General features: G+C 42.4%; 2 protein-coding genes across 4 annotated transcripts; both read right to left on the reverse strand.

Moving 5' to 3' along the window:
- Positions 1–226: 226 nt before the first annotated feature.
- On the reverse strand, positions 227–4423 carry LOC133121678 (glucose-6-phosphatase catalytic subunit 1-like). Of its 3 annotated transcripts, none has more exons than XM_061231050.1 (5): positions 4093–4423; positions 3558–3667; positions 2623–2728; positions 1172–1287; positions 227–983 (listed from the first exon to the last, which is right to left on the reverse strand). In XM_061231050.1, exons 1-5 carry the CDS (start codon positions 4326–4328, stop codon positions 481–483), a joined length of 1071 nt encoding a protein of 356 aa, XP_061087034.1. In that variant the 5' UTR covers positions 4329–4423; the 3' UTR covers positions 227–480. The 3 variants fall into 3 exon arrangements, with proteins under 3 accessions (XP_061087034.1, XP_061087033.1, XP_061087032.1); XM_061231049.1 differs by having other exon boundaries at positions 1172–1308; XM_061231048.1 differs by having other exon boundaries at positions 1172–1311.
- Positions 4424–9352: 4929 nt separating this feature from the next.
- On the reverse strand, positions 9353–12264 carry LOC133121679 (glucose-6-phosphatase catalytic subunit 1-like). Its single transcript, XM_061231051.1, has 5 exons — positions 11969–12264; positions 11725–11834; positions 11458–11566; positions 10982–11097; positions 9353–10818 (listed from the first exon to the last, which is right to left on the reverse strand). Exons 1-5 carry the CDS (start codon positions 12196–12198, stop codon positions 10316–10318), a joined length of 1068 nt encoding a protein of 355 aa, XP_061087035.1. The 5' UTR covers positions 12199–12264; the 3' UTR covers positions 9353–10315.

Raw genomic sequence — 12264 nt, forward strand, 5'->3', positions numbered from 1 at the left:
ACAACTCTTTCACTACAGCTGCTTGTGAACAAATGTTTTGTCCTCATAAATATGCCAGCCTGTTTGTGAGTCTTGTGTGAATTCATGTTTGGCAGGCACCTCATATGTGAGTATACAACCATGGAATCCATCTTTATCTAGACATTTTATTATAAAAGATACACAATATACATTATTTTATATTAAATTACCCACGTTTTATGTAGGGAATCTTTTACATTAGCAATAGTATCTTTAAAAAAAAAAAGTACCCTGCTCAGCAGGTAATAATACATTTGTCCTTAATTTAGTCGAGAGGAAGCCATTGGATATGGAAACATAAGAAAAGCTTAATCCATTTACAGCATATAACCTATCCCTCATGCCATTCAGAAAGTCCAATGAAAAAGATACTGATACAGGTTTTAAGAAAAAATATGGTTTTGTTCTGTCAAAAAATATACTTTGCCCGTTGCATGGGAATCCTTGTGTGTCCTCAGCTCAGAGCTGCTTCTTGCTGTTGGTGCTCAGAGCCCCTGCTACACAGTAGGGAATGATGCTAACAGTAGCCAGGGGCACGGTGGCACTCTTGCAGAAAGACAGCAGGTAGAACAGGGCCGCAGTGTGGGTGGGGGGCTTGAAGGAGTCAAACAGGTGCAGCAGCACCAGGGAGGCGATGATACAGCCACCCCTGAAGGTGGCGCTGGTGCCCTTTTTGCTCTCGGTGTAGAGGGGAGAGTGCAGGCCTAGGCCCAGGCCGAACAAAGTGCCCATGTTGCGCAACAGGCTGGCGAAGGGTGTGGTATCCATGTGGACCCACTCAGAACGGACACACCACTTCTTTGCTTTCTCCAGGGTCCAGAGCAGATCCACACCCAGCAACTTCAGCAGCACGTAGAAACCCACAGCAAAGCTGAGCAGAAACAGGGTGATGTAGACGTACTTCTTCAGACTGGCGCTGTAGATCCACTGCACTCTGGAGAAGGCCTCAGCCACAATCATGCCTAGAGAAACAAGTGTTTCTGTTACACAACTGTAGCTGCCAGGCCTAAAATTATATTGACCTTTAAACGTAACAGAAACTATTGACAATATTTCTTAGTGCTGTAAAGTCTGCAGCCTATGTACTTGTGTTCATATTTGTTACTTAGCTTTAGCATGCTATTTGGGCATGTTTTCTCCTGTGACTCACCTGTGATAACCCCAGCAATGACCTGGTGGGGGAAGTGGGCAGCAATGAACACCCTGGACAGACAGACGCAGACCTGGACTCCCCAAAAGAACGCCCACAGTGTGCCCCTCACACATCTGACGGAGACAGAGAGGGACCTGCTGTCAACACAGGGTTCTATGTTCACACATTTGGCAGTGCAGTGCCAATGACATCTGCATGTATGTATTTATGATTATTACCAAGTCATTGAGCACAGGGGTGGACAACCTGCTCCTAATAACCTGTGAGGTTTTTTAGTCCATTATTCATTCTCCACTTTGGTGCACAGTTTTATTTATTATCAACGTAAACTAGGGGTTTTCAACTTTTCCTGGTCCAGGGACCCTCACCCAGACTCAAAGGCATCCAGGGAGCCCCCCCAATGCATTAAAAAGTTATTAATTTTGAAATCTAGTCATTACATGTCCCTATAGCTCCACAAAACCCAGGGCCTAAACCAAAATATCCAGTCTGAGTGATGTAATGCATATGGCCTATGACAGCGAATAATTAATCTAATTATGTGGTTTTGTGTTTTCATGGAGTGAAACCCAGAGTCTGGAACTCCAGAACTAGGGTTACCTCCACCTGACTTCTTTCAAACACATTGTTACTACATACTATACTACAGTGCCCTCCATAATGTTTGGGACAAAGACCCATCATTTATTTATTCGCCTCTCTGCACTTCGAGATTTGTAATAAAATTTTTAAAATCACATGTGGTTCAAGTGCATATTGTCAGATTTTAATAAAGGGAATTTTTTTTCCATTTTGGTTTCACCATGTAGAAATGACAGTAGTGTTTAAACACAATCTCCCCATTTTAGGGCACCATAACATTTGGGACGCAACAATGTTACGTAAATGAAAGTAGTCATGTTTAGTATTTTGTTACATATCCTTTGCATACCTTCATCATGAGAGTCTGTATATCTTATTTTCAGTTTTCATTTGAATGGATCTCTATGGGAATTGGGGGATGGGACTAGATTCAGCTGTAAATTATTCTTATGCAGTATGGAACACATTTGTTGGCATAATGGCTTTAGGTCATCAAGGGTCCAATGTGCCAAATGAGCCTGAAACAACCGTGCCGCTGCCAGCTATGTAGTAGTAGTAGTAGATATGAAAATTATTTCTCCTGAATATTTTTTCCATTCAGTTCAACAGTTCAAATGGGAGGAGGACTATGTAAGAACACTGCAGTAATTCCTACACAGTGAAACCAAAATTTATAAAAATGCCCTTTACTAAAATCTGACAATGTGCAATTTAACCACGTTATTTTGTCTTACAAATCTCAAATTATACAAAAGACTATATTTCTACACTATATTTATTAGAAGCTACTGTATAGTAAATGGTCTGAACTGCCATATTTTGGTATTTTGTGGAAAACCTTGTGATTGGGAAGTTTGGGAGCTCACCGTTTTTTTGTGGAATTTTCATATTTCTTCAAAGATATGGCAAGGAGAGAAGTGACCATAATGTAGTACACCCCAGCAGCCCCCATGGCATGACCTGAGGGACTTCCTGTAAGAGAAGAGGCAGTAATGTCCTGTCATTATTGGGCTCATTGTTCAAGCAGTCTGCGTACATTGTACTTGATTTGTAATTGATTTGCTGAAGATTGATGTTATCAGTTGGCCATAACAATAGGATTTGTTGCCTTTTTGCATTCCATGCATTTAGCAGATGTAGCTCCTATCCAGAGCTTATACAGCCTTTACTTATACAGCCTTATATAACCTTTATATAGCATCCATTTATACAGCTGGATATACACTCAGTGAGCACTTTATTAGGTATTCATTAGACTTATTCTTTTAGATTTATTAAGTCTTCTGCTGCTGTAGCCTATCCAGGGTTCACGCATTGTGTTTTCAGTGATACTCTTCTGCATACCACTGTTGTAATGTGTAGTTATATTACTGTCATGTTCCTGTCAGCTTTGACTAGTCTGGCCCTTCTCCTCTGATCTCTCTCATTAACAATGCATTTCTGCCGACAGAACTGCTGCTCACTGCTTGTGTATTATACGACACGACCACTTATTTTTATGTTCAGTAATCTAAGTATATATGTTTTATTGGGAATAGTAAACCAATCTGGAATAGTAAGCAAACCTGACACAGAAAACCAACTTTCACAAATTGTTTTGAGAAAAATGCCATTAATGGCCCTTATCATTCAGTTCAAACAGTCCATTGAAAAAGGCTACAATTATCCCTTGCTGCAGCAGTGAGCATCAGACTAATTAAATGTAGAAATTAATAGGTATTTAGCTGACATTAAAGGCTAAAAGGCAGTTGCATTGGGAAAAGTTGTACAACAGAACATATTGTGGAGTGTGGATGCTTACCAGGGCCAGTCTCACAGGTCATTGGGAACTGTTCAATGTGTGGAATTGAGCTATTGTTGTAATAGGGTGTTTCATGGACCCACCAATATGGCCTTTCACCAAAGAGGACCCTAGAAAATTGCATTCAGAATAAAACCATCAAAACCTTGTATGAACAGTTAAGGCATGACACCATTTGATGAGCAGTAATGGACTGGGGGATTGGCTGTGTTAAGAACCACTGATGCCTAAACAATAATATGGAGTAAATTATCATTTAATTCACTAAAATCAGACAATGGCAAACGCATGGTCAGATTTTCTGATTGTTGATTCACATGACAGCTTTATGTAATTACTAAAAATTTAACTTTTTAGATTATCTACTCTGTATATGTATATAAAAATGTAATACATTTTTATGTAAATCTATTTCCCAGTAGGAGATCAGCAGTAGCTGATTTGGCTTTGTGAAATAAAACTTGAACAGGTTTCAAACTTCAGCCTAAGACGAAAGTGCACCAATCGGTCAAACGATGTTTGGCAGCTTACTCACCACTTGAAAACGAGGTTGAGCCAGTCCCCGATCACAGCCACCCAAATGAGCTTGATGCCCACAGACTCCCGCAGGTGGAACCAGATGGGGAAGAAGACAAAGAAGGTGTTCCTGAGGTCCGCAGCAAATGACACGAAGAGGAACCAGCTCTGGGCGTCCTTATAGTGGGTCTGCAGGTAATGTGTCGAGGTCACCCCAAAGTTGTGCAGGGCGTCCATGGCCGGTGCTTTCTGCATCCACGCTGGAGCTTATTAGCAGGACGGCAGGAACTGATAGCCGTACGAGCTGTGTCTTATAGTGAGTGCTTCTCCACTCGGTCATGTGTAGTGGGTCAGCACACCTTCTTATACCGTCTGCGGTGGGCCAGCCAGCCAGGTGTCCGACCTTTGGATCCGTGAGATTAAAAGGTGGGGAAGTGAAAATAAACACCTCTGTAAACATTACATCATGGCAGTCCCCCCGCAGGTAGATGACTCAGCCACATGCATATCCCCCCGCGTGGCTTTCTGTTAGTTCCCCCTGATTGATCCTATTTTCGGCCTCTCTGGTAACTATGCTAATGAGGAACAGCTTGACAGTCGTCCAAAGGCTGCTTTCGAAGTCAGCTGCTGGAGTTGTCTTTGCGTTTTGGTTGGTGGGTGGAGCATTGGCCTGCTGAAGAGTGAAATTTGAAGACTGGAAGCCCCGGCTCTCTGAAATATTCAGCAGTTGCTACGGATGTCAAGAAATTTCCCCAGACTTTCACAGACCTTCTACCATGTCTGTATACTGAATACTGTATAAAATATATATACTAGAAAGGGTCGGTGTGGGCGCAGGCTTTTGTTCCAACTAAGCAGTTACACACCTGATCTACTAATCAACCGCTCTTTGCTAGGGACTGTTGCAAGTAGAATCGCAACAGTTTAAACAAAAACTCTTTCTGGATACGATTAAGGACCTTTGATGTATCGTATACCTGATGTTTTTTTAAGTTCGATCGATTGAAGGAAGAAACTGGCAATACAGTGGAAAATCCCCTGGAGAGGGTACACCGTGTGGTCGAGAGGGCTTCGGGCTCCATCGGAGGCGAAGAGGGTAAACAGCACTACGCGTGGACAGCGGCGCTTGTGAAAGTGCTAAAAGGTTTGTGATGTTCATGTGACTGAGTGACCGTGGTGGTTGTTCAACGTGCCAGCCACATGTTGCTAGGAGAGCAGAGGAGGGGAAGGTCCTGGAGACTCATCTTGCGGGACGTGACACCCTGCCCAGTCGCCACCATCTACCGCCCCACAAACAGACCCCGAGAGCTAAAAATATCGAAGCACGCGTCCTTTCTAGGCTGAGGGCTACTGTCTCTATTGACGCGTTTGCTTTCTAATTGTGCATGCTGTAGAAAGGCAGGGCGCTGGACTGGAGACATACAGGTGGAATGGATGAATCAGGGCACTTCATCCGCAGTTTGGAAAATTACGGGTGTCGAGGATGGAGACATTGTCAGCTATGCTGACACAAAGGAGAGGAACATGCTGTACTGTATGGTACTATATATATTTGTGTATGTTGGGAAGCATCCATACACTCAGTGAGCACTTCATTAGGTATTACTTATTTTTTAGACTTCTACTGCTGTAGCCTGTAGGGCATTTTACATAAGTGTGCCTCTCTGCAGACCCCCAGAAAGAAACAGACTGTGTTGACCATTGTTGTAACCGCCGTCTTGTGACTCATTATGTGATGATTTGTTGTTTTCCTGTAAACCCTGGGTATGTAGAGAGAAATGTGGAATGGTTCGAGGAGATTCGCTAATAAGACCTTCTGCGCATCATTCGCCAATAGCCATTCATATTACACCTTCTAATTCTTGTAACTCATTGTAATTGCATTTCTGCACTACACATTGTTGAATAAATTGTATTAATTTGAACCTGCATTCTCTTGACTCGCACCACTGCACACTTAGCAGTTTAGAGTCCTAACAGACATAGACAACCCAAGATACCTGCACTCGCCTATGCACCAGTGCTGTCGCAAGATACATAAGTGTATCATTGTAGGCCACAGGCATGTCCGCATCTACATAGATAGATAGCGATCCTACAAAGCCACACTATTGGCGGACATTTGCAGTTTTTCGGGTGGTTTTTGCAGACACTTGTTGAACTGTTTGAACAGAGGAGCAGTTGAAACGTATCTTTTGGAGTCAGACAAACAAGAAAAATCCCAGGAGATCAGCATTTTCTGAGATACTCATGGTCAAAGTCACTTGGATCACATTTTTTCCCCATTCTGATGGTTGATGTGGACATTAACTGAAGCTCCTGACCCGTATCTACATGATTGTATGCATTGTACTGCTGCCACACAATAATCGCAATAATCATAATCGCTAGAATAAGTAGGTGTAATAAAGTATGAATGTTCCTAATAAAATGGTCAGTGAGTGTATATGCTTGATGTTGTGAACATCATTATACAGGTGGAACTAGGGCTCAGGGGGCAACACACTTGAGGGGACCCCAACCTAATTTAACAACGGAGGCCCTTTGTTCCTGTGAATTGCTTTCCCCCTTGCCCACCTCCCTCCATTTCCCCCAACCTCTGCTGCTGCGTGACCTACCCTCCTGAAAAGGTTTTGAAGCAGCTTTCCTTGTGTCTTGAAAAAAAAATGTTGAGCTTTTTTATATTCAGATTTCTAATTCCATCTCTCCACATCATTCCAGGTAAATATTTTGAATCTATTTGGGGTCGACATACAAATATTACATTTATTATGCCAGGAGAAATTTTAGTCAATTCATAATTTGTGTCAGTAGGCCCTACTGTAGCTACAGTATCTTTTAACTGCTGTCACATAAATAATTTGAAAAGATTGTTCATGTTGCGTTATACCATCCTTCTCATGACTGATGAGTGAAGGAAAATACCAAAATACAGTACCCCAGGGATCATAGTCTACAATGAGAATAACCACAAACAATTAAAAGGCTAAATAAATACAGGAATTAAAAGCATAAAGAAACACTGAACAATAAATACAACGTAGCCGATGCAGTGTTCTTGCTTGTGGGATTTAGCTATATCAAAGACAAACAGAACAGCATACAATCCACGAATTTGAGTAGAAATTAGCAATATACAATAGAATGGGCTACACCTGGGATGAGCAGGTGGGTGGGTGAAGGGTGAAATGCGGACCTTTCTGACTAAAATATTGCAATAAAGCTACACCAAATTGGCAATGAGCTCTTGACTGACACACCCCAAACAGTGCCTGTCCTCCCACTTTGGCATGCCACAAGTCCCGAAATTTCCAAAGGCATCTGGATCGTCCGGAAAATATGAAATCAACAGCATGCTAGCTCACAATACAGCAGACGTTGGCTGGAAAATATGGAGTTGCTCAAGTTGGTTGGTTTAAAGTGTGCAATATTTATATCTTGCACATCTGTGATGTAGGTGCATAGAATGGGTTGAGACGCGTGATTGCATTAGTGTGAAGTCTATCACCAGGAATCCCTTTTCAGATTAGGTCCCACCAGCTTGCACACCACCACACACAGTGAGCCTTTATTTAGGCAAAGGAACCTTTGTGAAGCATTATATACTATGGCATTATGACATTTTTTCAAATGATCAAGCTGTAATCTCACAGTTACACTCCCCTTATTGTAGAGAGAGTCTGCAATGAGAGTTTTGCAAAGCTTGTCCAAACCCATGTGGCAAGATCCAGAAGGGGGCGGGGTGAGAATACTATGGTGATGATTGTGACGTAAGCCCCCATGACTTCATCCTCGTTTTCACTGCCCTTGTCACAGGTAAGCGAGCGCTATTGAGCCAGACATAAAAAAACATCAGAATAAATAGAAAAGGTTAAAAGACACCTAGAGTCAAATATTGAATGTTCAGCCAAGGCTGGGCTTACGGAGCTAGGCCTCGCAATGACGTGTGTACACCCCACACATTTTACATCGCATGTGAAAGGTCACAAACAGGGCAGCAAAACATGTTAATGATTATCTCTGGTTATCTGTTGGGTCCTGTGATGTGAGACAGTGCTCGCTGTTGACGTTAAGCATCTCCTGCAGCTGCTATGGCTGTTAATGCTGCTAGTGCTTTTGAGCAGGGAATTGGGCACTTTATGTGTTCTCTTTAGTTAGTGGACGCTGGACGCTATTATGGTGGCAGGCTTCCATTAATCCTAATAAACCTGACACTTTGTTCCAACTGAAACACTGCTGCTGCAGTACAACTTCACTGCAGCTTTGAGAGAAACATTAAAATTTTGGGTAGTCGACAATGACTTTTTACAGTGCTGTGAAAAAGTATTTGCCCCTTTCCTGATTTCCTCTATTATTTAGTATTTTCACATCCTCAAAAAAAACAAAAAAAACAATATTGGAAACAAATTTTTTAAATTTCCATTTCATTTCTTTTATGAAAAAATGATTGAACACTGAAATCACCCCTGTGAAAAATTAATTACCCCCTTTATCTTAAAAAATCACTTCCTATAATTTGATATTAATCTTTCACATCACTGTGGAGGTATTTGGAATCAGGTTCTTTGTCGAATATTACATTTTGTCTAAAGCATTCAGTGTGGAAAATATGCAATAACAGAGGAAATCTGGAAACTTACTATTAAATTATATTACGGATCATATTTCATACATCCTAATTGCGGAAAATAAGTATGACCGCAGCAATAGTTAATTATGCATGCCATAATCAATAATTGGCCCTGTTTGTTGTTGTTCAGTCTCATTTGCTTTTCTTGTTTTGTCCTGTTGTTGGTTCTTGGAAACACACACCAGACTAAAGATAACCTATGTAAACATGCCAGGAAAAGGGCTTGTTTTCTCTTCAGGTTCAGTTTATGAAGCTATACTGCACATCCAAACACATCTTTTATGTTCACATTAATAAGCACATGTACAACTGGGTACATTTATGACACTCACAGCTCATGAAAGAGATGTTTCCTTGACTTCCAAGTTATAATAAGAGGTTCCTTTTTATTATCCCTGTACATTTTCGAATCCCTGTACATTTCTGATGGTTGTTTTCGGTGGGTGAAAATGTATTTAATTATTATGATACTTTTCATTGCATGGAGACCCTGTGAAAATGATTTTATGTTATGGTGATATTACACTGTGTGTCCTGTGGATGTAGTGATATCATAATTAAGCAATGTTATGGTGATATTACACTGTGTGGCCTGTGGATGTAGTGATATCATAATTGCATCTGCGAGTGCCAAAGCTTTCACACAAGGTATTTCAATCCTTTTATTATAAATAATCTGGAATAATTAAAAAATAGAATATGACAGAACAAACATCTTTTTAAAAATAAAAATGAGGGAAAACCCCACATATTTGAACAGTCTTGAACAACGTCAAATGGCTCCTGAAAACTTAAGTTCAGCTTTTCCACAGTTTCATGCTGTGCGGTGACAGGTAAGGACCCCTCCACTCTTTCCAGTGGGGTTTGTGCCCTGACACCTTGGACTCATTAATCTGTACCCAAAAACAACAACATTTGTCAACAACATCAACATCATTACTACTGATATGCCAGTGCTTTCACTATGGACTCTTGGGCAATGGAGGAGGCTGATCTCATTGGCATTCAGTGCTAATGGAGTTAAACTGCAGTCATAATGTCTGCATGTTACAAATTCCAACAATATGTTGTTTTTCTTTTTAAAAGCACCAATAAATTAAACAAGCCCCAGGGTGTGGCTCAGATTTTGGAATAAATATAGTATTCACTATAGTAGAAAGTAAGATGGCCACTGAAATGACAAATCAGTTGTAGTGAAAGGCATAAGAAATGATGAATCCTATCCACAGTTGCTTATCTGAGTCCAGAACTCTTCGTGGTCACGGAGGTCACATATTATTCAGAACATATACAGTAAAGACAGTACTGGATCATACAATCGGGGATCCCAGCTTGTTTTTTCCTGTCATTTGAGTGAGGCATGAGAGAACTATTCAGCCCTAAGGTCAATGATGAATTTTCCTAGATCTTCCAGAGTGTTGACTGGGCTCTCAATCTCAAGCTAAGTGCTGTTCTTGAGCTGAGCTCTTGGGTTCTGGAAGTATAGACAGTATTGAACTGCTGTGACATTGAAGCATCTGTAAAGACCATTCAATGCTTTACGATGACTCATAGTTCAGACCTAGCTCCTCAGTAGGACCTCAGATAATCAGTCTCATGCAAGTCCTCCAGCTCAGAGCTGCTTCTTGCTGTTGGTGCTCAGAGCCCCTGCTACACAGTAGGGGATGATGCTAACAGTAGCCAGGGGCACGGTGGCACTCTTGCAGAAAGACAGCAGGTAGAACAGGGCCGCAGTGTGGGTGGGGGGCTTGAAGGAGTCAAACAGGTGCAGCAGCACCAGGGAGGCGATGATACAGCCACCCCTGAAGGTGGCGCTGGTGCCCTTTTTGCTCTCGGTGTAGAGGGGAGAGTGCAGGCCTAGGCCCAGGCCAAACAAAGTGCCCATGTTGCGCAACAGGCTGGCGAAGGGTGTGGTATCCATGTGGACCCACTCAGAACGGACACACCACTTCTTTGCTTTCTCCAGGGTCCAGAGCAGATCCACACCCAGCAACTTCAGCAGCACGTAGAAACCCACAGCAAAGCTGAGCAGGAACAGGGTGATGTAGACGTACTTCTTCAGACTGGCGCTGTAGATCCACTGCACTCTGGAGAAGGCCTCAGCCACAATCATGCCTAGAGAAACAAGTGTTTCTGTTACACAACTGTAGCTGCCAGGCCTAAAATTATATTGACCTTTAAACGTAACAGAAACTATTGACAATATTTCTTAGTGCTGTAAAGTCTGCAGCCTATGTACTTGTCTTCATATTTGGGCATATTTTCTCCTGCGACTCACCTGTGATAACCCCAGCAACGACCTGGTGGGGGAAGTGTGCAGCGATGAACACCCTGGACAGACAGACGCAGACCTGGACTCCCCAAAAGAACGCCCACAGTGTGCCCTTCATGCACCTGACGGAGACAGAGAGGGACCTGCTGTCAACACAAGGTTCTGCTGACACGTGACCAACCATGAAATCAGGGCACGGAGGTACAGTTGGTGGCCATGTGCACACGGATCAGAGAACAACAGCTTCTAATCATAGAGCTGCATTAGCTACCCTCATTGACTCTTCACATTAGTTACCTGGGGCCCACCAGCACTGGGGGCTTTATTTTAAGAAACAGTAGGAATATTCCATAAAAGCAATGGTTGTCATGGCTCTTGACCAATTATCATTAAAATGTTAAAGTCAATTTGGTGGGCGCACAATAGCAGAAATAACTCCTATTACTGGAACTGAAAGGAATATGGGGATATGGGGCCCTTACCAGTTGAAGGAGTTGGACATTCTCTTGCTCTTCAGAAGGATGGCAATTATAGAAGTGACCATGGCATAGTATACACCTGCTGCTCCCATTGCATGACCCGATGGGCTACCTACCAATCGCAATGGAGAATCAGAGTCGTGTAAAAAAAAAAAAAATGCAGTATACAAAACACCGGTCAACTGAATACCGAAGAATGCTGTTTGTCACAATCAACACATCACTCGTTTTTTCTGAGGCAGTGAGCATTTGTACAAAGGGGATGCTTACCTGGGCCTGTCTCACATGTCATGGGGAACTGCTCGATGTGAGGCGCTGACCCATTGCTGTAATAGGGTGTTTCATGGACCCACCAATAAGTACGTTCACCAAACAGTACCCTGAAGGGGGAACACAGGCTGGTTGTTAAAATCATTACAATTTTGTAAGGGTGCCCTAAAACATTTACAGAAGCTATTGCAAGAAAAATGCAATGGAAGATGCTCTTCTTATTTTAAGGACTGGTGCTACTCACCACTTGAAGACCAGGTTCAGCCAGTCTCCGATCACAGCCACCCAAATGAGCTTGATGCCCACAGACTCCCGCAGGTGGAACCAGATGGGGAAGAAGACAAAGAAGGTGTTCCTGAGGTCCGCAGCAAATGACACGAAGAGGAACCAGCTCTGGGCGTCCTTATAGTGGGTCTGCAGGTAATGCGTCGAGGTCACCCCAAAGTTGTGCAGGGCGTCCATGGCTGTATTCATTTTTTGGCTGTATGCTATATATTTATTGCTGCTCAGTACAATTATGTCACTCACACTAGGAGACTG

Source organism: Conger conger, chromosome 2 (genome assembly GCF_963514075.1).
Source record: "Conger conger chromosome 2, fConCon1.1, whole genome shotgun sequence".
Taxonomy (NCBI): Eukaryota; Metazoa; Chordata; class Actinopteri; order Anguilliformes; family Congridae; genus Conger; species Conger conger.